Source organism: Nasonia vitripennis, chromosome 1 (assembly GCF_009193385.2).
Source record: "Nasonia vitripennis strain AsymCx chromosome 1, Nvit_psr_1.1, whole genome shotgun sequence".
In the NCBI taxonomy this organism is placed as follows: domain Eukaryota; kingdom Metazoa; phylum Arthropoda; class Insecta; order Hymenoptera; family Pteromalidae; genus Nasonia; species Nasonia vitripennis.
The window spans coordinates 89,665-116,031 of record NC_045757.1 but is presented as its reverse complement, the minus strand read 5'-3'; the positions used below and the strand labels follow the sequence as shown (position 1 = coordinate 116,031).

The following is a 26,367-nucleotide window of genomic DNA, read 5'->3' as shown; positions in this document are numbered from 1 at the left end:
CGCCGACTCCAGCCCGGCGCAGTCCAGAGAGACGGATTGATCCTCTCCGTTACGTAACGCGAACGCGAACGCGAACGCGAAGCCAGGATGAGTAGCCAGTGCCCCGTGGTCGGTGATCGCTACGGCGTTATTGGAGCGCGCATCTAGAATCCGAAGAGTCCCCTGCGATATCAGCCCCGGCAGCAGCATGTGCGAGCCACAGCTGCCCATCCCGGTGCAGATGTTCCTGTGGCGCCAGCTCAAGTGAGTTCTTCCGCGGCCAGTTTCCAAGACAAACCTCGTCTCGCTTCTCTCTGTCTCTCAATTATCCTTTCCTTTCAGGCCATTCATCAGGGCTAAGCTCGGGAGAGTGCACGAGGCTTCCTGCGTGGTATGCAAAATACATCTCTCGCGCACTAATTTTCTCCTCATTCAGCAGGCCCCCTATGTCGACTACTAATCTCACTGATCTCGTTTTGCCCTCTCTTTCTCCCTCTGACCCTCTCTGGCGCCGCGTACCGCAGTTTTGCCAGCATGCGCCAGGACATCACGTAAGTGTGCAAAGAGCGCCTCTCCGAATCTCAATCCCGTGAAAGTAACCAGCGATTTCGCATTTTTTCTCCCGCACGCCGCACGCCGCACGCCGCACGCCGCGCGCACCAGGAGATGAAGGAGGCATGCACGGTAAGGCTCGAGACTGCACTCGTGGCCCAGCTCATACGTGCAGAGCTATATCGCGCCGACTCGTTTTTTTCCAGTCCATGGAGCGGGTGCTGGTGCAGAACATCCACAACGAGCTGACGCCTTCTTTGAGGACGATACTGGGCACAGTGCCACGGTGGCGTTTGATCCAAGCCTCTCTGCCCTTCGTTTTGCACGCGACGGCCAACCTCCTGAACAACAAGTGGGTACGAATGTTCTCGGCCGCTTGTCCTCCTTTCGTCTCGGCTCACGGCGGCGCGCTCGACTTTCGCAGGAAGGACTTTCAAAACTTGGGCCCCCTGGAAACGACCCTGCTCTACATACTCCACTGGATCATCCTCGACGCCGCGGACGAGTGCAGCGAGCAGGACGCCGAGCTCAATAATCCCTTCTACCACCTCTTCTCGATAGCCAGCATGACCGTGAGTTGAGAGCGCGCTGCAGCGCGCGTCTAGAAAAACGTGGGCCGACAGCCCTGACACAGGCTCACTGATACGGCGATTTCGCCCCTCTGCCCCGGCCAGCTCTTCGTCTACCTCTTCGTGCCGCTGTGCAGCCACCTGAAGGACGTCGACTTCAAGGGCAGCCTGCGCCTCGAGAACGGACAGAAGATTTGGTACCCGATCTACGAGTGCCGGCACCCCGAGAGCCCCTGCTTCACCGCGCACTGTCGGCCGAAGCCTCGGGCCCTCTGGAGAACGATGACGCGAGGCGCCCGGCCGCGGAACCTGTCGGACGACGTTTTTCTCGCCGGTAAGAGAGCGGAGAGCGGAGAGCGGGCGATGCGCCAGGCGACAGCTGGCGCGCCGGGATTCATTCCTTTTCCTTGGACGCTTTCAGCCAACGACAGCAGCCCGACCAGTCGAACCGTCAACGCAGCCTTCTCCGAGCAGACCGTTCGAGGACCGGACGACGAGGTGGGCTTGCTTTGCGGCACTCCCCGCTACAATGCGCCCCCTTTCTTTTGCTCAACATTTCTTTCCTCTCTAGAGCTCCTGGCTTTCCTCCCCGAAGGACAAGGCCTTTCCCGAGACGATACCGGAAGAGAGTTCCAGCACCGAGGACGAGCACGTGGTAGGTCTTGCGATCGACGATTTCGATCGTTTCGATTCGGTGCATCGATTTTCAATTGCAGGTCATATTTACGCTCCCGTCGCTCGGCGACTCCGAAAGGATGCTCGACGGCGTTAAGGAAGTATCGACCATATACGCTGTAGGTACAACCGCGGTGTACCGCGGCCAACTGAATTAACAACTGAATTAACGAACGCTGCTCCTTTCTCCAGGGCGAGGCCAGCATCTTCCACGTGGCCATGGGCCATCGGACGAGCAGCTCCTCAAAGCCGACTCTGACCATCGAGCAAGTGACTGCGATATCCGAATTGGACTCGTACAGGCAATACGAAGGGAGGCCGCTCGGCCAGCACGACAGGTGACGTACACACACAGATTGGCCTGCGCGTTTCATCGTTTTATGCACATTGAGAATGACGAGAAGTAATTTGAGAGCAGCGACGAGCCAACGAGCAGGGATGAACAATCGGGGAAATACGACCAAGAGAGCGCTACGGACGGCTCGAGATCGAAAGCGCCAGGACAGCGCTGCACTTCGTCAACGAACGAGCATGCAGCTCCTAGCTTGACTGTCGATTTCGATGTACGGGCTGCTACCTTTCTGGATGTCGCGGTGCTCAGATGTCTTTTCATCTCGCAGTGGCAAGAGGAAGGAATATTCTGGGCTCTGCAATTTTTATACAACCGGTAAACCGACGATTGCCTATATAGCTGTATTATAATACATGTGTGTGTGTGTTAATTCACGCCCCCTCATCTCAGTTTGCGGAGAATAAACGAAGACAGTTCCGTGCAGCAAATGCCTCGACGCCGGAGTAATTCTCTACCGATACCCAAAATCCAAGTTTCCATCTATCAGAGCCCAGAGAACAAAAAGCGAGACGATGGAAAGGAATTGGCGGATGCGCAAGATGCGCGGGACGCGGTATTGTCAGCTGGTGAGTGTCGCGACGAAATTGTTCCGCTTTTTTCCTCAATTTTTCCCTTTACTCGACGAGCATGTTTTCTCTCGCGGTTCTTCATTCCAGATATATCGGCTTACGGCGAGGTGACGTACAAAAGCCACGAGACGGAAATAAGTCAGGCGAGAAGGGCCAGCGAAAAAGGCAAAAAGCGAATGAAAATGGCTGACCTAAAGGCATTCGTCGAGACCAAGTTGCTTTCAAAGTCGGAAAAAGCGCTTGAGAAAATAGGCCAAGACGAGCCAAAAGCATTGTTTGAGCAGGTCAAAATAGTAGCTCTGAATATTGTTTTTTGAAAATTTGCAATTTCACAGCCAACGAAAGCTGTTATTCTATCCGATTGCAGGAATGCCATAGAAGCTTGGACACGGGCGAAGGCCGCCTAACGAGACAGCCCTCGGTTTGCTCCAAGATCTTCGACGCGAAGGATCCCGATTATATCGATCAACCGACAAACTTGATAAAAGGCAAAAGTATGCCAAGCTTAAGGTATCTATGAGCCTGATAATTCGTTGACACATTTTTTATTCAACCACTCGCCATGTTCCACACCACATTACATGCATTACACACGTATTTACGAATATGAAGATTTCGACACTCATGATGAACTGTTTTAAAAACTCGTTTAAAATTGTAGCTGCAGCAGAGTAGTTTTTTACGTTTACCGTCGGTCAAGAAACAGCAAACTTTTTCTACTAGATCATTTTTCCGCACAGCATCACAGACGCACACGCAAGATAGATTATCGTTTCCTGCGTTAAATCGCGAATTCTGTAGAACAAGTGAATGTTATTACGTTAACACGCGCGAGCGCATAGCAAAAGACAAATTTATAACTACACACTCATCCTATTTGTTTATAATGTTTTTTTTTTTTTATCTATGTGTCTCTCATTTCTTCCACTCTCGTACGTCCTTTCACCCCGAACTCGTGCTCAGTTGCTTGATTAACGAGCTGACCGCGGGAGGGTAAGTTACAAACGTGCTCTTTGCTAAGAGAGGCTCTACCTTATACTCGAATGCTCAGCTCCTTCTGTTCTCTTTTCTTTCTTTCTTTCTTTCTTTCCTTTTTTCATTAATCTTTTGCTCGCAATTTTAATTTGTTTGCTGATCTTTGAATGATATGGTACTTTTGAGATAAAGGCGATCACGGCTAAGCATATGAAGCATTTTGGACTCTTTCATACCACACAGCACTGCCACTTGAACAGTTCGCCTGAACGTGCAGAGGAAAAGAAAAAAAGAAATACTGATGTTCGAACGTGCCCCATTAAACGACTGGCGGGCAGACTTGACGATCATTTTTGAACTTTGCATACATCGTGATATCTAGCTTTGGTGCATGCTTTACTGCTTCGATTTGGCTATGTATATAAGCTAAGACTATTACGAATCGTTTGATAGCTGGGGAAGATGCTCTAATTTATGGTGGTTAATCGCTGCATATCAATGCAAGCGCAAAGTCTCCAGCCTCGGCGAGGATCTTCCCCTGCATACGTATATACGTACATTATATAGAGTGTGTATTCGTCAGCAAACGGCGGAGAATACCTTGCTAGAATGACGAGTAACGAAAGTAAAAATGGTCATTGCGAGCACACAAGAGCTAATCGACCGCCAGCATGCTCTTATTATATGCCGTTATGTATATACAATATAGATATATATATATATATATCAAAGACATGTTGTGATTTTCTCATTCCAGATACATTGGCGACACGAAAGTGGAAAGAAAGGCGAGTCAGTTCTACAGCCAGTCGAGCGGAATACCAAACCCTATTATCACGGTTACGGAGCACACGCCCACGCCCTCTCCGGACTATATGAAACGTCAAGTTGGTTATGTATTTATCATTATATCTCGCGCGTTATAATATGATGTAATATGTAATGTTGAACTGCGCAGGGATCGATAGACAGCCAGTTGGACGCGATAAGCAGCCACGGGCGGAGGCCAGCGCTCGAGAGAAAAGCCAGCCTCACTAGATCGCAGACAGACTCGAACATCACTTACTCGGGTGACGAGATGCCCGAAGCGCCCGGCTCCGGCTATTACATCACAAAGGAGGGCGACATCGATTTTCAAATAGTGCTGAAGGTACGTCGCCGCCGCCGCCGATATAAACACAATTTAGCCTACACTACATCGCGTCTCGACGATTCTCTCGGAATAGGCGATACACAACGTAGCGCTGCGAGACAACCAAAGCTGCACGCTGCGAGTCTGCGAGCTGATTCTGAACCTGATCGAACTCCTGATGGACATGGGCGTGCTGAAGCAATGCTTGCGGGACGAAACGCTGGAGAAGCAGCAAGGTTGGCACATCCGCCTGCAGCCGCAGCTCCGATCCTCATTATTCTCATTATTCTCATTATTCTCATTATTCGCGCGCGAATTGCATTGCAGACTCGGCCGAGAAATCCGAGGCCGGAAGCAAGCAGCAAGAGGAGTGCAAGATAACGGCGCACAATCTCACGATGAATTGCCTCGTGCGCATTTTGCGGCATCTCGGCTGTCCTCACGGCTGCCCCGACGGGATTCGGGGCCCGCAGGCGGACTTTTGCCGCTCGCAGATCCAAACGATCTTCAGCAAGCTGCACAAGGCCAGTTCGAAGCAGTTCTCCAGCTTCTTGCGGCTCATGGCCAGGGAGAGGCCGATAACCGACGTCGTCGAGTTTTTCCACTCGTACCTGGGCTTCTGCGTCGACCCGAGCTCGCTGCTCTCCCCGCTGAGTGCGTGCATAATATGGATTATTATTATTATTATTATTATTATTATTATTATTATTGTACGCTCGTAATCGAATTCGCGCCCGATTGCAGATCAGAAGCGCGGCTCGAGCAAATCGCCCGACTCCGTTCCCCAAGGCGGCTACGCGACGAATTTCGGGGCGGGCCTGATCGGCGGCGGCGGCGGCGGCGGCGGCGTCTCCTCGAGCGCGAGCAATCCGCTGCCTTCGGGCTCTGCCGCAGCGCCGGGAGCGGCCCCCGGGCACGGCAACGCGAGCGCAGCCGGCCCGAGGTTCCGCAACATCGAGTCGCAGATCATGGGCTGCATTTTCAAGAGCACGGTCACGCGCTGCGTCGAGATTTCGAGAGAGCTGAAAAGCCAGGAGAACATCTCGCTCTACTGCGACCTCCGCCAGCTGATGAGCTACGTCAAGGAAGCCCACGGCGGGGTTTTCCGGAGAGTGGCCCTCAGCTGCATACTCGACTCGGCAGACTTGCCCAACAAGCCCTGCAAGAGCCAAGTGCAGACGACCCGAGTGATCAGGTTCGTGCGAGAGTAGCTGTACCGTAGGTAGCAAGCACGATGCAGTGTGCACTCGCGTCAGCCGTGCCGTTAATATTCTTCTCCCGTCGTTCGCGAAGGCACGTCTACCCGTTCGACCTCGACCAGAGCGCGGACCTGGGGGCCGACGGTTGCTACGCAATCGACGACAGGGCTGCCAGGAAATTTCTCTTCAAAAAGAGAAGCACTTCGTCCACCTGCGCGGTGAATAATAACAATAATAACAATAATAACAATAATAATAATAATAACAATAGGAATAACAATAGGATATTGGTAGAGCCCATAGTTGTCGTTGTACAACCTGTGCAGTATGTATTCCTCGCAATTTGTCTGCAGAGCCTGCTGGAAACCGAGCTGAGCGATGAAAATGCCAAAGTCAGTCAGAGCCCTCTGGGAAACATCAGAAAGAAGCATCACATGCTGACGCCGAGGCAGAGCGAGAGGAATTTGGAGCTGAGCGAGCCTTCTTTCGGAATAAGGAAATCGAGAAAGGCGGCTCGATTGAAAATCGGCGGACTGGGTAAAAGCTCGATCTCGAGTTCGTTCCATTCGATTTAGCGCCGTTTCTGCAACGCCTTATGTTCCGCGCTCTTCCCCAGTCAATTGGTTTCGCAAAGAGTACGGCAGAACGGAATCGACCGACAGCCACGAGAGCAGCGAGTCGCCCACGGAGTGCAGCTTTGCGCGACAACCGAGTCTGCGACGCGCTCATCGCCGCGGCGTTTCTCGAACGCCGAGAGGGTGGGTAGGCCCGACGCGCGTTTCGCAATGTCACCTCGTCTCTCTCTCTCTCTCTCTCTCTCTCCACACACACACACCATGTGTCGCGTTAATTCTCTCGTTGCAGAGTCAGTCAAACTCTGCAAAAGGCGAAGCGCCGCATGGAGGACAAATTGAGCAAGATAGGCTTGGTCAAGGGCAAGAAGAAGGAGAGTTTCGAAGAGGTGCAGGGCAGTTGTGAGTATATACGCGACTAGCCGAGAGCTTGATTGCACGAGCTACGTATTCCGGCAAAAAGATTTCAGCCGGAGAAACTCGCTGGAGCCGGGCGAGGCCTCGAGAGAATCCGAGTTCGTCGTTCTGAAGGAGCGCAGACTGGTGCCGAGAAAGGCGCTTTTCGAGGGAATACAGCGATTTTCATTCTTCTTGGAGACTTGCCAGCCGGGCTCGGTGCCGGACCAGCATTTGATGGGAGCCCTGCTCGACTTGGTAGGTATCGCTGTATGCGCGTGGGGTGGGGGCTGAACCGTCGACTAACAAGCAGCGACTAACAAGCGCCCGTTTTGCCGCGGCAGCCGCACGCCCCCGTGGTGGCTCGCGCCGCGATGCTCCTGGAGTGCGCACACCTCGTGCACCAGTGCAACAAGGGCCACTGGCCGACGTGGATGAAGATGAACTACCCGATGTTTCGGCCCTCGATGGCTCTGAACAACCGGAGCGGCCCCACCGGCCTCAGGCGGACTCATGTTCTGCAGAGGGCCGCGGGGAAACTATTCTACCAGTGGGCCGAGGTAAGCCGCGTACTCCAATTAAACACTTGGATGCGATTACGCGCTCGCTCTCCTCCACACAGGCCATAGGCTCGAGGCTCGAAGAATTCATGTCCGAAGACAAGCAGAACGTCGATCAAGTCAGCGCGATGATCTTGGACGAGAGCAAGCACCGGGATCTGATCGCCGAGGACGAGGAGGAAGACTTCCTCGACGAAGGTACGTCAGCTCACCTATCCGTAATGCGACAGCAACGACGAATCGCCGCGCAATGTTCGCAGCCAGCGTCAACAGCTACGGGACGTCCTGCCCAGTCGCGCTGCGATTGGTCGCGTGCACGCTGCTGCTGGAGATAACGGCCTTCCTCCGGGAGACCTACCCGACGCTGCCCAAATCGAGCAGACTCTCGACGAAGGAGCGGCCGCCCCCGTGGGAAAAGCTCTACAGCCGAGAGGCCAATCGCCGCTGGAGCATGGCGCTCTCCTCCATGGGCCACTCGCAGACCTCCGCCCAGAGCTTGCAGTCGATCGCCGGCGACAGGGAAAACACTGGTACGTGGACGCGTGAGCCGCGCGAACCGATGGGAGCGCTCGCCCTCCGCGCTCGCCCTCCGCGCTCGGCGCTGACCGGCCACCTCCCTTCCCGCAGAGCGCAAGATCAGCTTCGTCCTCCACGAGCCCGACAACGAGTCGGAAGGGAGCAGCAAGTCCAACGTCACGATACAAGGCGAAGAGCTTCTGAACAACGAGAAGGAGAAGAGCAAGCGCATGCAGGCTGCCACGGGCCGGCCGTTCCTGCTGCGCCGCGGCACCGCCGGCAACGCGGCCACGGGCTCCTTCAAGCGCCGCAGCCTCAAGCTGCGCCGCGGCACCAAGGAGGGAAAGGAGATCGAGCTCGAGGCGTGTAAGGCCGCCGCTACTCGCATACCTACATATATATAAAAATATAGTTATAAATATAAAAATATAGTTGCTCCCTATCTCGCTCGATTCCCCTCGCGCGCAGTTCGGCGGGCCGACTCGATTCAGTCGAAGCGCAAGGTCAGCTCGCTCTCGGACAGAAGCGACACCTCGGAGCCGGGCCTCTACGGGGAGGCCAGCGGCGAGGAGTCCCCGGGCATCCTCAGCGACGAGCAGCCGCCGGAGAGCCCTAGCGACAGCAACGACACCGACGAGACCAACAGAAACTTTCCCTGGATGAAGGTGCTGGTGGGCGTGGCGAGCAACTTCAACTTCTACTGCTGCCACCAGGTCTTTTGCCACCCCTACTGCCACAGGCGTCAGATGCGGGCCAGCGAGAGGCTCGTCCGGGCAGTGCGCAAGGTCTACGGCGAGGAGTTCGGCGTAGTCAGCGGCTCGGCTCCCTTCGACTTGGAGGCGGCCGACAAGAAGGAGGAAGGAAAGAAGGACAAGCGAAGCCGCAAGGTGTCGGACCAAACGAGCGCCCAGGTTTCCCCGGTGCGCAGGAAGGACAGCGTTGGCCGGAAATTCAAGTGAGCTCGACTCGCCTACATATGCATATATACCGTTTGCAGCTGTATCGCTGAGTGAACATCGCTGAGTGAACATCGCTGAGTGGCCTCGCTTTCAGGATCGACAAGGGCGCCGACTCAAAGGACCTGGCCGACCACGAGTCCGAGCACGGCATAGACTTGGCCAAAGCCATGGAGCCGCCCGAAGAGGAGGAGAAGGAGAGGGAGCCGCCGGCCATGCTAAAGTATCTGCGCAACCAGGTCAAGGACTCGTTCCACGCCCCGCTGGCGAGCCTCTTGAAGGGCGCGGTCGTCATGACGGAGGAGCACTTCGTCGACATCATCCCGGTGGCCTGGGAGCTCCTGCTGGAAATGAACCAGGAGCTCGCCGCCGCGGCGGCATCGATATTCATCGTGGCCGCGGTCCGGGCGCCCAGCCAAGCGAGCGACATCATGCAGCGCGGCTTGAAACACGACAATCCCGCGACTCGCATAAGCGCCATACTCAAGTTCCAGATACTCTGGAAGTTCCGCTACCAAGTCTGGCCGCGGATGGAGGAGTCGGCGCACTTGACCTTCAAGGTTCCGCCGCCGGGGATAGAGTTCACTCTGCCGTCCCCGAAGATCGGAATCGAGTCGCTGCCCGTTGTCGACCCGCCCTGGATGCCTCAGGTCAAGACCAAAGTCGAGGAAGTGACGATCAATCAGGAGCGCCACGTGAGTCTTCGCCACAGATAAAAATTACACCTGCGAATACCGCGCGATGTGACGCGCAATCTCGTTGCAGAGAGCGCTCGTCACCGCGACCAAGACCCGAAAGAAGCAGCAGACCGAACTGATCAAGCGAGCTCTGCAAGCGCAGGACGACAAGAAGCGCGAGGAGAGGGAAAACTTTTTGATAACCACCATTCCGATTACCTTCCAGGCGGCCTACGAGCCCAGCCCGGTGGGCGACGATCACGACGAGGGTATGCCCCCCCCCCCCATCCCCCGTTCACCCTATATCTCTATATCGCGTAGCCCCTGGCTTTCGACTTTCCATAGATAGAGCATGTGTGTTCGGTTTGAAGGCAACATCGACGAAGATGCCGGGGACACGGCTCCGAGAAATTTGGCTCACCACGGACAGTCCGCGCTGTCTCTCTTCCCTTCCACGCTCTGCTCGGCCATCATTCAAATCATCACTCTGCTCGACGACGCCGCAGTTTCGGAAGACGGAAACGCCGTCTACGAGATGGCCTATCAAGTAAGCGCGCATTGCCGCGAGCATTATCGCGCACGTGTCATTCGCGCGTCCATTTGCCTACAGGTCATCTGGAATTGCTTGGTGGAGGACAGCGCTCTGTTCCTACGATACGTATTGGAGAGACTGACGAGAGACCAGCAAGATTTGATGTTCAAGCTGCTGCGCCACCTGATAAGATTCGTTCCCAAGCTGCCCCAACAAGCCGCGTTTGCTCTCTACAACTACATCATCGGATACGTCATGTTCTACGTTAGGTCCCCGCACGAAGAGGGACAGAAGTTGATCGGCACCGCGCTCTCGGTTCTCTGGATGGTATGCCGCTCCGAAAGATTCCGACCGACAGACGAGCCAGAGCTGATAATTACGCATTGCCACTTTTAACGCAGGTTGTGCACAGCGTCCACGGCATCATGTTCAAAGATTTGAAGCAGATTCTGAGGAAGGAGCAGTGCGACGCCTCCATTTTATTGACGGCCAACGTACCTTCGGCGAAGAAGATCATCGTCCACGGGCCGCAAGATCCCGATGCTGGCGGCATTCCTTCCCAGTTCCCCGTTCAAGAGGACACGCAGTTCTGCCAGATCCTTCGGGAATCTCTCGACTTCTTCGGCATCGACGAGCCGAAGCACAAGGAGTACTTTCTCGTCGACTACAAGACTCGTAAGTTTGGCGCTCGCGCTCCTCCCGTTGCCCCGATCGCCACGATTGCCACTAATTCCTCTCGTGTTGCGCTGCACCGCAGATCAGATACACAACCCCTCGTCCTACGTTCGGGACTATTACTTCTTCAAGCGGTCCCAGTATCCGCAACTGGAGCTCGTTCACATGAAGCCCGAAGACGCGTTCAATGCTCTGCAGAGGCAGGAGCTGGTGCACAAATTCGTCGAGATAGGCAAAGTCATGCTGACCTGGGCCATACTGAAGAACGTCGACATGGTGGTGCAACGCGTCGTTTTCCTCCACGAGGAACTGATGAAGCTGCCCTCCTTTCCTCGCAAGGCCCTCGAGGCGGATCTCGATCTCTACAAAGGCGGGCAAATGGGCAGGGTACATATTACATACGCCTTACCCACTAGCTCGTCGTCGCGCGATTCGGCACAATCGAAAGCTCATTAATCGAGTCTTCGGCTTCTTCCAGGAGCTTTTGGCCCTCGACGTGATGCACAAGTTCATGTGGGTGCGGCTGATCGCTCGGATGTTCGAGGCCATGGCCGGCAACTTTGCCTACTCCGGCGACATCCATCTCTTTCTGAACGTGCTGAACGGCGCACTGATCATCCACAGCGAGGACTCGTGCATATTGCGCTACGTCGTGGCGACCTACATCAACGCGGCCCACAATTTCAAAAACATTTTCTCGACCAACGGCTACTTTCTCATCATGCCCACGCTGCTGCAGCTCTACTCGACGCATCAGACCAACAAGCTCGTCACGACGACCGTCGAGTACGCCGTCAAGCAGTTCTACCTCATGAACCGAAAGCCCTTCATACTTCAAATGTTCGGAAGCGTCTCGGCCATTCTCGACACCGACGAGCAGAGCCTCGTCGGCGAGTCGCACAAGGTGCCCTCCTCCTGCCTCTTCAATCTTCTCCTGAGCCTCGAGACGCCCTCGCCGGACCCCCTCAACATCGGCGAGCTGGTCAAGGAGGACAAGCCCTTGAAGGCCATCGACTTTTGCTACCACGACGAGAACGAAATGGTCACGATACTGGACTGCATCTCCCTCTGCGTGATGGTCATATCGTACGCCGCCGATTCGATAAGGGGCCAGCAGATGCTTGTACGAATCTCGCCGCGTAAGGAAGGAATCTTGCTCGATTCTGATAATTTGCTTGCTTCCAGACCATACTGGAGGCCATAATGCCGTGCTACGTGCAGCAGATTCAGCTGCCGACGTACAACAAGGAGGGGAAAACCGAGAAGGAGATAATCAATCAGCTGGCCATCGCGGTCAGGACGCTCGTCAACAATTCGGAGGCGCTGGCAAAGTGAGAGGGGGAGAGAGGGGGAGCAGCTGCGAGACCGAGGGCGCTCTCCTGCTCATCGGGGCCGTTCATCTGCTTTTCCGCTTTGCTTGCAGGTACTACAATCGGCCGCAAAAGGCGAGCCCGGAGCACAAGGGCTCCAGCCAGAGGAACTACGGGAAGGGCCCCTATTCTCCCGGCTTCGAGTTCGACGAGGAGGCCCACATCGGCAAGTACGCGGAGCACGCCAAAAGCAAGCTCTACGAGCGCGACAACGAGGATGCCGAGACCGGGCACAAAAACGAGTTCGTCAGGCCCAGGGACACGCTGCTCAACATGGTTGGCGAGTTCGTCGCCCGGAGCTCCGTCCGACTGGTGGAGCTGAACAAAAAGTCGCAGGACGGAAAGGCCATCGAGCTGCTGGACTCGAGGTGCCACGTGGTAAGCGCCCTCTCACGCTCACGCCTCAGAGCACTGCAGCTGCGGCTACATCGTCGCCCCGCTTGTTCTCTGTGCCGCAGCGCTTGGCGGACATCGCGCACAGCCTGCTGAAAATCTCCCCCTACGACCCGGAGGCGATGGCCTGCCGCGGCCTCAAGCGCTACATGAACGACATTCTCCCCTCGACCGAGTGGGCGAACGACGACATGCGCCCGGCGCTGACCATCATCCTCCGCAGGCTGGACAAGAGCTTCAGCAAGATTTACAAGAAGGCCTCGATAAGGCGCAACACCAACTGGGACGCGGCGAGCGAGCTTCTGAAGGGCGTCTACGAGACCCTCTTCAAGTGCCCGTACATCGCTCACTTCCAGTACCTCAAGACGCTGCTGAGCACCTGCCAGGCCCTCATAATCGGCGACACGGCTCAGATAGAGCTCACCTCCTCGGCCTCGGCCGCGCTCATGAGCAAGATACCACCCCAGCACTTTTGCTCGACGGTGCTACGCCTGATCGCGCTGCAGGTCATTTCGCTGGGGGAGGGCTACACTCTGGAGAACGTCTGCGGCGGGCACTCGATGTTTGCCACGGCGGCCCGGGCGGAGAACGTCCTGCTCAACTTGCTCGTGCCGCTCTTCCTGCGCGTCGGAACCGGGCGCAAAGGTCTGACCAACAGTTATTGGGTTACCCCTCCCTCTGACTCCCTCTGACTCTGACCTCCGCTCCTTCCAGACGTGCCGAAGCTCAGGCAGACCGACATATGCTTCGCCCTGACGGCGGTCTTGAACACGCTCTGGCCCACGGGCGCCAAGACCATGCAGATGACGGCGCCGAACCTCAAGACCACGACCGACATACGCACGGGCAGCCTGACCTTTGCGGCCAGGGACTCGAAGACGCTGACGAAGATATCCCTGACCCTGTACCAAGTCGCCTTCCTAGGTACATCGTTGCATCGTTGCATCGTTGCATTGTTACATTTTTACATACACACTTGTTGTTTACATACACTCTCGTCTCCCGGATTCACCTCCCTCGAGACTCGTTCTTCTCCTCTCCACTCCTCTCCACACAATCCACGGTTCGTATCTTCTGGTTTAATGCATGTAGCAGGTGAAAAGAAGCTCGAAGCACCTCGGGAAGACAATCCTCGGCCCACGAAATCGAGCGACACTCGAACAAAAGAAAACAGCTTCTCCCCTCGGGGGCCGCGCAAATCTCTGCGAGTCCGAAAACTCGCCCCTTCTCTCTCTCTCTCTCGCACTCACGGACGCATGATTCCGGCGCTCTGTCGCGCAGCAGAGCTACATTTCGTAGACTCTTTCCAAGAATCTTCTCCCCTCGCCGCGCGGTTTTCCTCGAACACTCGGACCTTATTTGTTATGTTACACATCGACTCTCACGCCCGCAGCCCTGAAGATAATAGTCATATGCTTCGAGTCGGAGCTGACGACCGAGTGGCCGAGGATCCTGCGAACGATGAAGTTGCTGAACAAGCGCAACGAGGCCTCGCTCTACCTCTGGAACTTCCTCGAATTCGTCGTGACGCACCGCACACCGCTCTACATCCAAATGCTGCCGTTCATCATCCACAAGATCGGCCAGGCGCCCATATCGGACCACGAGCGGAGCATGCAGAGCATCATCAGGGAGAAGATCCGCGGCGTGAACATGGCCGTGCCGAGGTCGAGGGGCGCCCTGCTCGCGGACCTCCTGGCCGAGCTCGGCAAGCTCAAGGAGGAGATAGAGGATCGGAAGTTCGGTACGCGCGCTCTCCTCGCTCTACGGCAGCTCTGCGTGACGCGACACGTGCCCCCCTCTCCTCACGCATCTTTCTTGTTGGCAGACGAGCTCGAGCCAAAGCGGAGCGTCGCCGAGATGCACCAGGCGAACGAGGGCCAGCCGCGCACGCAGCGGCCCTCGCTGCTGATCGACCTGCTGACCGGCGACCTGGGCTCGCGGGGCCACGCGAACCGCACGCCGGCCGAGACGCCCTGCTCGAACTCGACGGCCACGGGCCAGCCGGCCTCCTCCTCGCACCACTCGGTCAGCTCGGCGAGCAACGCCACCAAGCTCTCGCTCCAGAGCCAGGCGTCGCTGCAGGGCTCCGCCAACGCCCGAGGTAACTTGTCGCTAGCCAAAAGACGCGGCTGCTTGAGAAAGGCCCTGAGTAGCCTCTAGCTAGTTCCTGCTTTCCGCCGCCGCTCTGCCGCCGCTCTGCCGCCGCTCTGCCGCCGCTCTGCCGCCGCCGCTCTGCCGCCGCTCTGCCGCCGCCGCCGCCGCCGCCCTGCCGCTTGTCGCTCCCTTACCGCTAGTAGAGACACCTTGCGCATCCTTGCGAGAGCTGCGAGCCTCTGAGCAGGCTCTCAGCAGTCGCAGCTCCCCCATCCATAACTGATGCATACCATGTCCTACGTATCTCGAGCCGCCCGCGCACTATATAGCCTCACCTGTGTGCGCTCATTCGCCTTCTTATAGGGTCGATCTCGAGTACGAGTGCGGGCTCCGGGACTTTGCGGGATGGAACCGATGCGGCCTGTCCCGGCTCGTCGCAAACCGATCAACCAGCACAAGCCACAGGTATTATCTAGCCTTCTCCTGCGACGATGAAGCGCTTATTGCGAGAAAGGGATGTTGCTGCTTGATCATAGACACGCATATACTTGTATATCGATGTCGACTCTTCGCACGTGTATACACAGCCGCGTATAGCGTACGACGATCCGGCGTTAAATCTATAATATTTCCCGCACACTCGACTGTAGTCGTTGCGAGTTCGCAAATGTCTGTACCCACTTCTGCAGTGCATAGGTGCATTGTACAAATTAATTTGACACACTGACGGCACGAGGTCGTCTTTGTTATACGCAACCCAGGAGTTTCGATGATTCATATTCAATAAAACTCTGTTAAAACAATCGTGATTTTACTTTGCGGAAAAGCTTTTAAACAACTTAACTTGTTTGGAGAGCCATTGTCTAAGCTGTGAACTGAATTCGCCTCGATTATTTTTACTCCTTTTATTATATTCCTTTTATATTGTGGCAAACGTTAGATATATCTCAAAAATAAACTATCACCGCCAATTGGTTAGGCAAAGACCGCATTGTTTCTGTTTTAATTTTCGAGGGATTGAGGTAAGCCGACGAACGTATTATGAAACTTTTATTATTACATTCTTGTTATATTTAGTATGTATATTTACATATATTTTATAATCTTGTTTCTGCAATTAAATAACGCTGTTATATTTTATCTATAGTGCGACATTAACTCGTAAGGCTTATTACTATTATGAATATTAGCTAAATTTTCAGCTCGTTACGGGTTAATGCTATCGTCTTTTTTCAACAAATTTTCTCCAATACATCCAATAAATTAAATTCTGATTCTGATCCAACTTCATGTGTACACGCCGTAATGTTGAACACGCTTATTTCAATATTATTAGATATAAAGAATACGATAATAAGGACGTATGATTATGCCAAGCAATGTTATTGTCGTATGTGATTCCTCTATAAATGTGTTTCATAGCACTGTGTGGCTAAAATCCGCTGTCAAGTCACGCCTATCTGTGACTAAAGTAGTCCTTTTTTGCACCGTGTTTATCACGCTCGCTACGCTCGTGCGCTAACCTCACGCTGCAAATAAGGATTACCTTAGTCACCAATAGGCGAGACTTGCGGATTTTAGCAGTCGGTGCTATAAAATTTTATACGATACTCTTGACTTAAATTAAGTTCAGTTTTACGAAAAAGAACCATTTAAGTCACACCTATCGTAATATACTATCTCAATACTATCCAATTAAAGCACTTTCCATCAGTCTTAAAGTCACATGTGTACGACCTCCCTATGTAGTAAACATTGACGCAGTAGATCATGATGAGAACACGCAATTGCTCCCGAAATTAAACCGCAATTAGTTTGATCAGTAATTTTGTATATAACCATTCTGTGAACACTTAACTGTATGGATACCTTATATTGTATACATCTGCTGATTTCTGTTTTCACTGATCAAGTAACATTTAGACAATGGTAATTTCCAACAGTTATATATATATGTATATATAATACACTTGATGATTGTGAGCCACATGCAACTCCCTGCAATATATACTCGTAAACCCATATAATACAGTTGCTCCATCGAGTTTTCTTTGCTAGTCAAGCAGTTTTAGCAACTTGAAAAGTAATAGCAGTCTGCATCTGTATGCGCTTATATTTGTGTGCGTATATATCATCGCGATTAGATTGAAATTTTCATCAGCCAAGACACAGAGTTATGAAGATATGTGTTACATCGCATCTCATCATCAATTTTCCACGTTTCTTTTTGCAGCAATATGTGTAGCACGATCAGCCAGTCACTAGCGAAATTGTTTTTTAATGTCCTTGTCGCGTTTCGCATACGTCTCGATCGGCCTATAATCAATAAATAGGACGGTCTAACGAGCTCGGTACTCTAATATACATATATTGGCGATCGATATACCGAGCATTATATTCAATCGCCCACGAATTCTATATCAATTCTGTGAATCAAGAGCTTAGCATATAATATGATTTGTTTAAGTTTTCATTTGTTTTTCGCCCTCCCCCCCGCCCTTTCTAGACGTTCAATGTCGCATGTTTCAGATAGATCCCAACCATCTTCTACTACTAGTGACGAACTTAATAAGCATCATCCTATGTTAACTCGTCAAAAAACATCTAAACTACGCTTTGTCTCTTCTGTAGAGTTTAGGCATTCTTCAGGTAATTCACGCTTCCATTCATTATATTAGCACCACAGCGATAAAGAGCTTCTAGAAGCAGCACAATTAACCGAGAAACTATATGCGTGCCTAATGCTTTCGTATTATATACGTATGCCGCGCATGCATTGCACATGTATCGATCATGGCCGCTTATGCAAGATCAATCGATATGTTGCCTGCATCCCTGCGCGATTTCATCTTTTTCACCCTATACTTACACTCGAGCATTTTTGTTCTATAGAGATTATTACATATCGTAGGTTCCGAAGCCGAGACTGATGCGGTAGAACCGAATTTTATTGCATGCCACCGCCAGCATCCAGCTTGAATAGCTTTTCTCCGCACGTATTCTCAAAATCATTGCAACAACTTTGACCGCACGCACGTTACACGGAAACCCGCGAATAATAGGTACCTTTGTGCAACCCAGAGGAAGAAAGCTAAAATACGCTCGTAATTTCGCAAGAAAAATACTAGAAAAAAAAAAAAAATTATATCGAAGCTGAATAATCACCAGCACATAGGCCTATTTAGCAACGTACTACTATAGACTCGTCAAGATTATGTAAAAATGCCAAATATTGTAATTATTGTATTTACCTTTACTGCCCATAGACCGTGAAGTAAATCGTAGGAGTGAACACTAGCATGAGTAGTTAGGAGGTAGTGCAATAGACCCGTCGGATTATTGCCAGAAACTAATTCGAAAAACTCTCATTTCTCCAGGAGAAACGATGAACAGCCAACTAAGCCCCAGCAGTCCACTCGAGGACAGTTCGGGCGAATCTCGACCAGACAAACCTCGGCTCCAGCGTTCCATGGGACAGAGCAAAAGAACGTTTCGCTTGAGAAAAAGTCGCCGGGCGCACGTTGAGGTGAGCTTTCTTTTCGTTTATTCGGCTGACTGTTTGCAGGCAAGTTTATAATGTGTCGCCCGTTTGATCGGCAGGTTACACTGCCGGAGTCGACACTATCCCACGTGCTGACTCCAGCGACGCCTCTTGCGGAAACGTCGCCCCTCTTCAGCGTTTCCGCTCGTGTAGAGGACGCGGGCGAACAGTCCGCAACCTCCAGCGCCACCGCGATCGGCGCGGATGCGCCGGCTCTCCAGCAGCAGCAGCAGCAGCAGCAGCTAACTCCGCAAGCGCAACATCACACGCATCATCATCATCATCATCATCAGCATTTGCACCTGAGGCCTCAGTCGGACGTCTCGTTGGACGAGGACACATCCAGCACTTCTGGCTACCGAGAGTCCTACAGCATGCAGCTCGTTTCACTGGAGAGCAGCGGCAATCGGACTGATCAGGCGCCCCCTCTGGCCTCTCCGGATTTGCCATCGACCAGCAGCACGACCACCAATTACATGGCCTTCGATGGCAGTTCCCCGGAATGCTCGATAAACAGTAACGGCGGAGAAAAGACGGCGCTACTGACGCACTCGAGTCAGCGAACGAATTCTCAGCACTCGTTGCTCATGGCTTTCCCGGCGCAAGATGAAGATACCTTGATATAATCGATTCTTAGCTGATTAATTCATTTAAATGCGACGCATGTAAATAATGGAAATTTATAGAACTGTTGTTTGTTGTTTGTTGTTTGTTTTATTGTAAAGCAACGATTTAATAATACACATATGCCATACAGACATAGACACGAGGCAGCATTGTCCCTTGAGTCTTAGACTTGTTGTCCAGTCGCAGCCGTTTTCGGGGCATGCCGGGGCAAGTCGAGGCTGATGTCGGCCATTACGTAAGATACCGCTGCAAAAAGTGCTGTGCCTTTGTCCAGAGCAAAGGGGTTTTCCACAGCCATGGTGTCCGCATTGCTGTGGTGATACCAAAAGTACCTTTCGTTTCTGTTCCACAAAGAGGCGCCAGGCACGCCGGACTCGACCCACGCTGCAATGTCGGGGCCAGCCTGCGGACTGCGCACGCGCAATTGCCCGAGAGATCGCTCCAGCAGACTGTCGATTAATTAAGAATTAAGATTGCTCAGCTTGCCAATTCTTAATTTTCCCTTGCGCATCGCAACAGCTCTGCTCCGCTATAATTATGTACGTCAGTATGTAATATAATTAGCATACCTCAAAACTCTCGTCAATACGCATTTGACCAAATCCGTGCCCGTGACCTCCAAGCCCAAGGGGCTGAAAGTACCGATATCCGATTCCATGACCAACTGAAGATTCGACTCTTCGGACTTGTGAGCTTGGATATACTGCGCGGCTCCTAGGATCCCGAATTCTTCGGCGGTCCAGAATATCGATCTGCAGATTTTACGTTAGAAACGATCAATCATGGTTACGAGCTAATAGCTATCATCACACGTGCGTAGGTACCGTATGGTTCGCCTCGGCTGCAGTCCAAGGCTCTTTAGCAGTACCAACGAGTTCCAAGAGATAAACGCGCCACCGCCGTCGTCCATCGCCCCTTCACCTACATCCCAGCTGTCAATGTGACCAGAAACGACGACGAGCTTGTCTGGCTCAGACTTTCCGCGTAGTTCGGCAACGAGGTTGCGCGACCGAACGTCGGCATATCTCCTCGCCTCCATCTGCACGTTCACTTCTATTTCCTCTCCTACGCGTATGCATAATATGATGCGCATAGTATAGCCATGAGGAGATATGTCGACGGCTGACAGAATCTGCGCGCTCACCTCGATCGGACATCCTGTTCAGAAGGGCAGCATCCTCCAGCGTTATGCAGGCGGCTGGAATTTTTTTCACCCCCTCCTCGTAGCTCATCATTCCTGTGTGAGGCGTGTAGAGCGAGAACGGTGTTACGGATCGAATGAGAACTGCCAGGGCGCCGAGCTTGGCGGCTTCCGTGGCGCCGCGAGACCTGTACAGCACGGTTTCGCCGTATGAAACGTACTTCTCATTGAACACGACTATTCGTCCCGGAATCTGGAAGCGAAAAAAGAAACCCCACACTACGGCTGCCCCACACTACCTGCGCGTATATCTACAATGCGTGCGTTATGCGTACTTCGGATGCCCGCTTCTGCAGTTCCGCAAAGCTTTTGACGACAACGACCCTGGCAGTCAGTCCGGCCGCGGGAGTTCCCACGCTGTATCCCAAGCCGAGCATAGCCAGATCTTTGATTCTCGGCTTCAGGAGCGTCGCAGACTCTCTGCCCCTGCAGTGCGGGAGACGATCGACCAGTTGTTACGTGTGTCAGGTGATATATATATATATATATATATATATATATATATATATATATATATATTATATGTATGCGAATGTATGACTGTGTGAAAAATGCGCACGTACCGAACCCAGTGGGGCACCCGAGCTTCCTCCCCGTGAACGTTGTCCAACCCGAGCTCTTTCGACCTGTCCATCATATAATCGATCGACTCCTCCAGCGCTCTTGAGCCCGATATTCTTGCGCCAAATTTGTCAACAAACTCGGACAGTTCCTGCCAGGTCACGCCTCTGTAACTTCCATTGACTGCGGCTTCTAAGATTTTATTGACCGTCACTTGGTAAGAATCGATTTCGCGAATAAGATTGTCCGGTAGCGCGCATTCCAAAGTATCGTACTCGTTGCCTGCACCGACATTTTCAACGGCATTCAATGCGAACAATACGGCTGTTAAGTGTGTCAAATAATCGCGGCCTCTCATTTTCCGAGCACTGCTGCTTTTGCCTCGCGGTGGATATGCCGATATACCGCCGAGACACCGAATCCGCAGAGGCGATCGCCACTCGTAAAACTGATTATCTCGTCTGACGACGATAACGAAGACGCAGAAAAACAGATGCTTCGGTACAGTTCTCTATGGTCTATATATATATACTATACTGGCGCGCATATGCGTATATAGTTATATAGATATGAAATGAAAAAATCTTCGGAGAGATTATCGAGTCCGTTAACCTTGCCCGAGGCGTTACGAAGCCTTTTCACGCGACGATCCGAGTCGCAAACAGTCTGCTACTATGTATAAACTATATACGCGAGCGTTACTATACTTATATATCCGACGGCGCAAAGGGTGGGGAGTAAGCTGTGACAGACCGTCTTTCATGCCATCTGTATGCACGTAGATTAATAAATGGATAAAAGGCCAATAAAATTCAAGCCGTGAATATAACTACCACTTTATTATATGTTTGTACCATCATCAGTACATAGGATATAGACATCACGTGGCTAAAGTTACATTCAGAAGGATTGCGGAGTTTGCAGTCTCAAGCGTGTGAATCGCAACAGTGTCGGAAAAGTCAATACTCTTCTTCATTGCTTTCCACAACCAACAGCTTGCATACGCATCAAAAAGTATAACTCCAGCAATTTTTCTAATTATCTCATTTTACCACTCGCATCATACTCATAGACTTGATAGTTATCATTTATGTATGTGTATGTACCGTCAATTCCCGTACAAGTAGTAGGCATTTTGTATATCGACATTACAATAGGCATCTTACGTATAGACGTGATGTAGTTTACAAGCTCGTGAGCGAGTATATTTATAGTCTTAAAAAATAACTAACACATGGAGCATTTTTCCTCATTATGCACATTGTACAACTACTTTACTACGACTGATTCAAACAACGAATTATCATCATTTTATGACATTAAATTATATTACGATGCCAACGTAAACAAAACGATTGTTTGCCCAATAAATGAGGGTTACCGAATTTCCAACTCGACAAAGATCATGTCTTTGCTTAAAGTTTGCCTCTATTTATGTTCATCTATTCGACATATGTAGATTCACGCGATTTACTTATTTTTAGCAAGTTATACGTAAAAGTTCTGAAGGACAAGTGCTACAATCAGCTTAGAGATCAATTTCGATATTGTAGGAGCATTCGTAGAAACTAACTTTTTGATTCAAATATTCACAAAATTTTCTATCAAGCATAAAAATCACATCAAGATTTCACAACTTAATCGTGCAGAATGATATGCTCAGTTTAAAAGCTTTAGCTTTGCATCTAATGCTAAACGTCGCTGAATTTTTTAAAAACGTTGAATAATAAATCAAGACGCACAAATATACGCGAATAAAAATGAAAAATATTCATCTAGATTTATACCTCCTGAGCTAAAACAATGTATTGTTACTGGCAGAAAAACTAATGACCAAGAGAAAAGAAACCTAAAATGGCAAATATCCTTGTCGTTAGCATTGGAATGTTTCATTACGATTACAATTAAGAATCTCAAAATAACGTATGTGTAAAATACTAGCTAAGAAACAAAGCTTTGACAACATACTACAAGGCGCATTGAGGCTTAAAAAGAATATTTTTCGTGGCTGACTAGAGCACACTTTTTCTAGCTATAAAACTTTGATTAATTTACGCGCAAAGAACCAATGGAACCGAAACCTAATCGTTCTAAAAGTGAAGGTATCTCCTAGATAAAATACATTCTTATTAGAAAATAGTACTTTCGCGGAAGCGTGAAAAAATTCGGCTTTATAAATCCAGGGAACAATCTGTATTCCGTTAAAATTTGTTCTTTGGCTTGTTAAAAAAATACACTCTCAATTAAAGAACCAAGATTGATTTTCAGTTTTCCAAAGTGATGAAGAGTATTTAAAATAAAACTTTAGACCGAATGCTATTATATATAGACATAGCCAAGAGATCATTTCTTTTTAGTATAGATAATTATGTCGTGGAAACATAGCACGAGCAGCGGACTCTTCCGGATCTAACTGATTTCTGTAACGTCTCGCCAAGAAAGCTGCAATCACCTGCAAAATGATATGGTGGTATAAAAATTGCGTGACAATGTAATTGGAATCGCTGCTGTTACCATGTAAAAATATAGTATTACTGTGAGGTTGAGTCGTGTCATTTTTAATTTTACAGAAAGCGCATCTGAATGAAAAATACCAATGCAATTTAATGTTATGGAACTAAATATTATTTATCTGTACAGTTAAGTAAAGTAACTTCTGTAACGCATGCTCGATTTAAACCTCATAAGCGGGCTAAAGTACTACAATACAATTATTTGCACAATTTTGTATTTTTTTTTTTTTCTTCAAGATGGTCATCAAAGTGCCCAAAAAATGCAGAAATCAATACATGCGTTAATGCGAAAAATACGCTGCGCACCAAGGTCTAAGTGGGCTTTTTGAGCTCGTATGGTTGCAGTACTCGTTTTCGGTTCACAATTTAAATCAGCCCACTTACTCCTTTTGTACACGATAATATATACTGTTGTGTCAATATTAATAATAAGACTGATAAATTATTGGGTGTATTATAATACAATTGATGGAGTATGTTGATTTAAGTAAACACCCAATGTTTATCATAAGAGCTGTATTACAGTAACTGTATTATGACCATAACCAATTTGTGAAAAGCACCCACCATCTATTAGGGGGGTCGTGCAGGGAGACAGGGGACATGGCGATGGTGTTAGACTAGAGAAAAGCACTAGGATTAGCTCGCGGATCTTTCTGGTTCCTGTAGCGCACGGTCAACCAAACACCAACAAACTGCAATCGACATAGTTAGTGTTTATTAAAAATTTAGAATAATCATGAGTATATATATATATATATATATATATATATGTTGTAAATTTTTTGATTAGTAAATCATTAGTCAACACATTTAATGTCAATGGGCATTGGAAATATAAAATGTCGGAAGAATCTTGGATCAAGTACTTGCCTCGGTAAAGCTAAAGAACAATCCAATCCCACCACATAGCTTGAAGGCATAGTCAATGGTTGATTGCAGCTTTTCCATGCACGATGGACATTGACAATCTTTATCTGGGTTATTTGCACAGCAGAATTTCTACAAAATTTATACATCAATCTCTGATTGTGTTATATTAGTTAGAGAAACCAATGATTAATATACTCACCGTTTGTTCCTCGCAACTTGGTTTGTTTGGCTTTATGGTTGCGACTAAGCTGATACTTGTAAATTGGTCTGCAGCGGACGAAGTGGTTTTGTTGAAATCACAACAATGGAATGTGTTTTGAACTTTTTCTCGCAAGTTTACATCGACTTGATTCCAACCCTAAAAACATTTGTCACATTAAGCGGATGCACAGAGAGTTATTGGATAAGGTTGTCGATACGTATTTGGTACTCACATGTTCCGCAAGCTGTTCCTGTTGTTTAGCATTAACAGCTAGGCATGCGCAGGCAATGCTAAATTGAATGAGGAACAACAGGAACAAAATGAGCATATACTGTATGGAGGTAGTTAAGGAGATGGAATGCGGATTGGCTACGCAACAATGAATATTATGCATATAATTAAATCAATAAGGTAATGCAGAGATAAAGGATACGAAAAACAGCAAAACTTGGTGATGTTTGACAGCTCCGATGAGTCCGAGTATGGATATCAGTATTAGTATAACTCCGCAAGCTAATATTCCTCCAATGATGGGCAGGTTTGTAACTAGAGCAGAGGCTCTGCCATAGACCGCTACTCCAATTAAGATGAACGCAACAACCTGTGGTGAGAGAGGATATAAGAGCTGAGACGACGAGTGTACATTGCACAGGTGCAGAGTATCCGAGTAGATAAGAATTGCAAACAGTAATAAATCTGTAAGTTATAAGCGGGGAAAAAATGGGAAAATTTTCTGCAGCCAGCAAGTAGAGGCGTGGACTCACGATATAGAGAATGTTGAGCGCCGTTAGAGCATTTTTCGAGCACGTAAATCCTCCGCACATCTTGACGCTGCCTGCAGCAGCAGGTTAGCCAGAGTTAGGTATACTTTGAGGGGCTTGGGCTGGGACGCTGGGACCGCCGATGAGAGCGAAAGTCGTCCGAACAGCGAACACCGTCTCTATACCTTTTTCATGCGCATAGAGAAGAATGCTCCGGGTGTCAGAGCTTCATATATTATATACTTGTAGGCAGCAAAAGACTCGAGCCGAGTATAGGAGTCGAGTCTGTCGAGTCCCAGCACAGCAGCCGAGCAGCGCAGGTGCAGCTGACGACGATTGACTGACGATTGTTGAGTCACACAGTATTACTTGCACCGTTTCACAGGTTTCACTGACGCACGAATCACGATGCACACACGCGCGCACAGAGAGAGAGAGAGAGAGAGAGAGAGAGAGAGAGTGCTTATCACCGTGCTCTCGTCTCGCTGACTAAGAGATGATAACTAGATTTACGACGAGTCGCGCGGCGTTCCGAACTGATACTTGAATAAGCAGCTAGCTAGCTAGCAGCAGCAGCAGCAGCAGAGTAGAGGAACATCGAGTCGAGGCGTAAGTGCAGAGTAGGTATATAGCGCAGATCGAAAAAATAGGTATATAGAATATATGAGCCCGGTGGCTGCTGCCCTCTGCAGGCGCCCGCCAACAGCAAGCCGATTCGAATAGCGCTCTGCTCGATCGCCGCATTGTATATGTGTAGCGGAGAGAGCAAGGCCTATTACTTACTATTACTTAACGTTATGCGGGCGTTAAGTATAGACAGCGATATCCACGCGGTTCGCGATGTGGCCAATGCAAATTTTCGACGGCGCCTAAATACTTTGCTCCCGTCCAGGAGGACAAAACTTTTCCAAGACCTTGGCAATAATTGTGCCTCTTATAAACAAACTCGGTAGGAGAAGCGAGCTCTCGAGGACGATACAGGTGTACGTGCTATAGAGACGCAGCGCGCAAAACCCGGCTGGGTATGATAAGTATATAAATATACTTAACAATTCTCTTGCATTGCTTATTATTTATCTTCCTCCATCAGCCGAAAGCCGAAGCTGGTCAGTGATTCCCCGAGTGATTCTGCGATAATAACAACGCGGGTAGCTCATCTGCTGCCGATGAAAAGGATAAGAAAGCGTTATATTGTATTTCCGGGATCGCGGGCGGCGGCGAAAGCATATTATGTGAATCACAAGGAGAAATCGAGACGCCGATAATGGTAGCGATAATCTCGGCTTTTCCTGTAAATAGCCCCGAGAAGAGCGACGGCTCGAATTACGCGTTGGAGTGTAGT

At 50.3% G+C, this 26,367-nt stretch overlaps 2 protein-coding genes across 12 annotated transcripts; one reads left to right on the top strand and one right to left on the bottom strand.

Annotated features, from left to right (window-relative positions):
* Nucleotides 1-10: 10 nt before the first annotated feature.
* LOC100117717 (protein unc-80 homolog) lies at nt 11-19,045 on the top strand. Of its 11 annotated transcripts, none has more exons than XM_016990260.3 (48): nt 11-243; nt 322-370; nt 504-530; nt 643-663; nt 738-883; nt 956-1,103; nt 1,206-1,434; nt 1,522-1,598; nt 1,672-1,755; nt 1,817-1,894; nt 1,968-2,113; nt 2,194-2,442; nt 2,518-2,693; nt 2,784-2,980; nt 3,064-3,206; nt 3,660-3,689; nt 4,429-4,558; nt 4,630-4,821; nt 4,898-5,039; nt 5,131-5,457; nt 5,548-5,998; nt 6,097-6,220; nt 6,356-6,539; nt 6,619-6,760; nt 6,867-6,976; nt 7,038-7,228; nt 7,315-7,530; nt 7,593-7,728; nt 7,791-8,060; nt 8,158-8,412; nt 8,515-9,001; nt 9,100-9,697; nt 9,768-9,948; nt 10,051-10,226; nt 10,290-10,538; nt 10,613-10,886; nt 10,969-11,273; nt 11,365-12,009; nt 12,072-12,217; nt 12,310-12,634; nt 12,715-13,294; nt 13,364-13,573; nt 14,043-14,393; nt 14,478-14,753; nt 15,110-15,211; nt 17,276-17,395; nt 18,124-18,272; nt 18,347-19,045. In XM_016990260.3, the coding sequence occupies exons 1-48, from the start codon at nt 188-190 to the stop codon at nt 18,911-18,913; spliced, it is 10,467 nt and encodes a 3,488-aa protein (XP_016845749.1). In that variant the 5' UTR covers nt 11-187; the 3' UTR covers nt 18,914-19,045. The 11 variants fall into 11 exon arrangements, with proteins under 11 accessions (XP_016845749.1, XP_031777863.1, XP_031777866.1 ...); XM_031922003.2 differs by having other exon boundaries at nt 8,479-9,001; XM_031922006.2 differs by having other exon boundaries at nt 4,429-4,567.
* LOC100117673 (carboxypeptidase Q) lies at nt 18,977-25,667 on the bottom strand. Its single transcript, XM_031922082.2, has 12 exons — nt 25,029-25,667; nt 24,698-24,889; nt 24,497-24,595; nt 24,262-24,420; nt 24,063-24,191; nt 23,033-23,128; nt 20,679-21,187; nt 20,391-20,541; nt 20,059-20,308; nt 19,739-19,979; nt 19,484-19,666; nt 18,977-19,363 (listed from the first exon to the last, which is right to left on the bottom strand). Exons 1-12 carry the CDS (start codon nt 25,086-25,088, stop codon nt 19,078-19,080), a joined length of 2,355 nt encoding a protein of 784 aa, XP_031777942.1. The 5' UTR covers nt 25,089-25,667; the 3' UTR covers nt 18,977-19,077.
* Between the last annotated feature and the right edge of the window lie 700 nt (nt 25,668-26,367).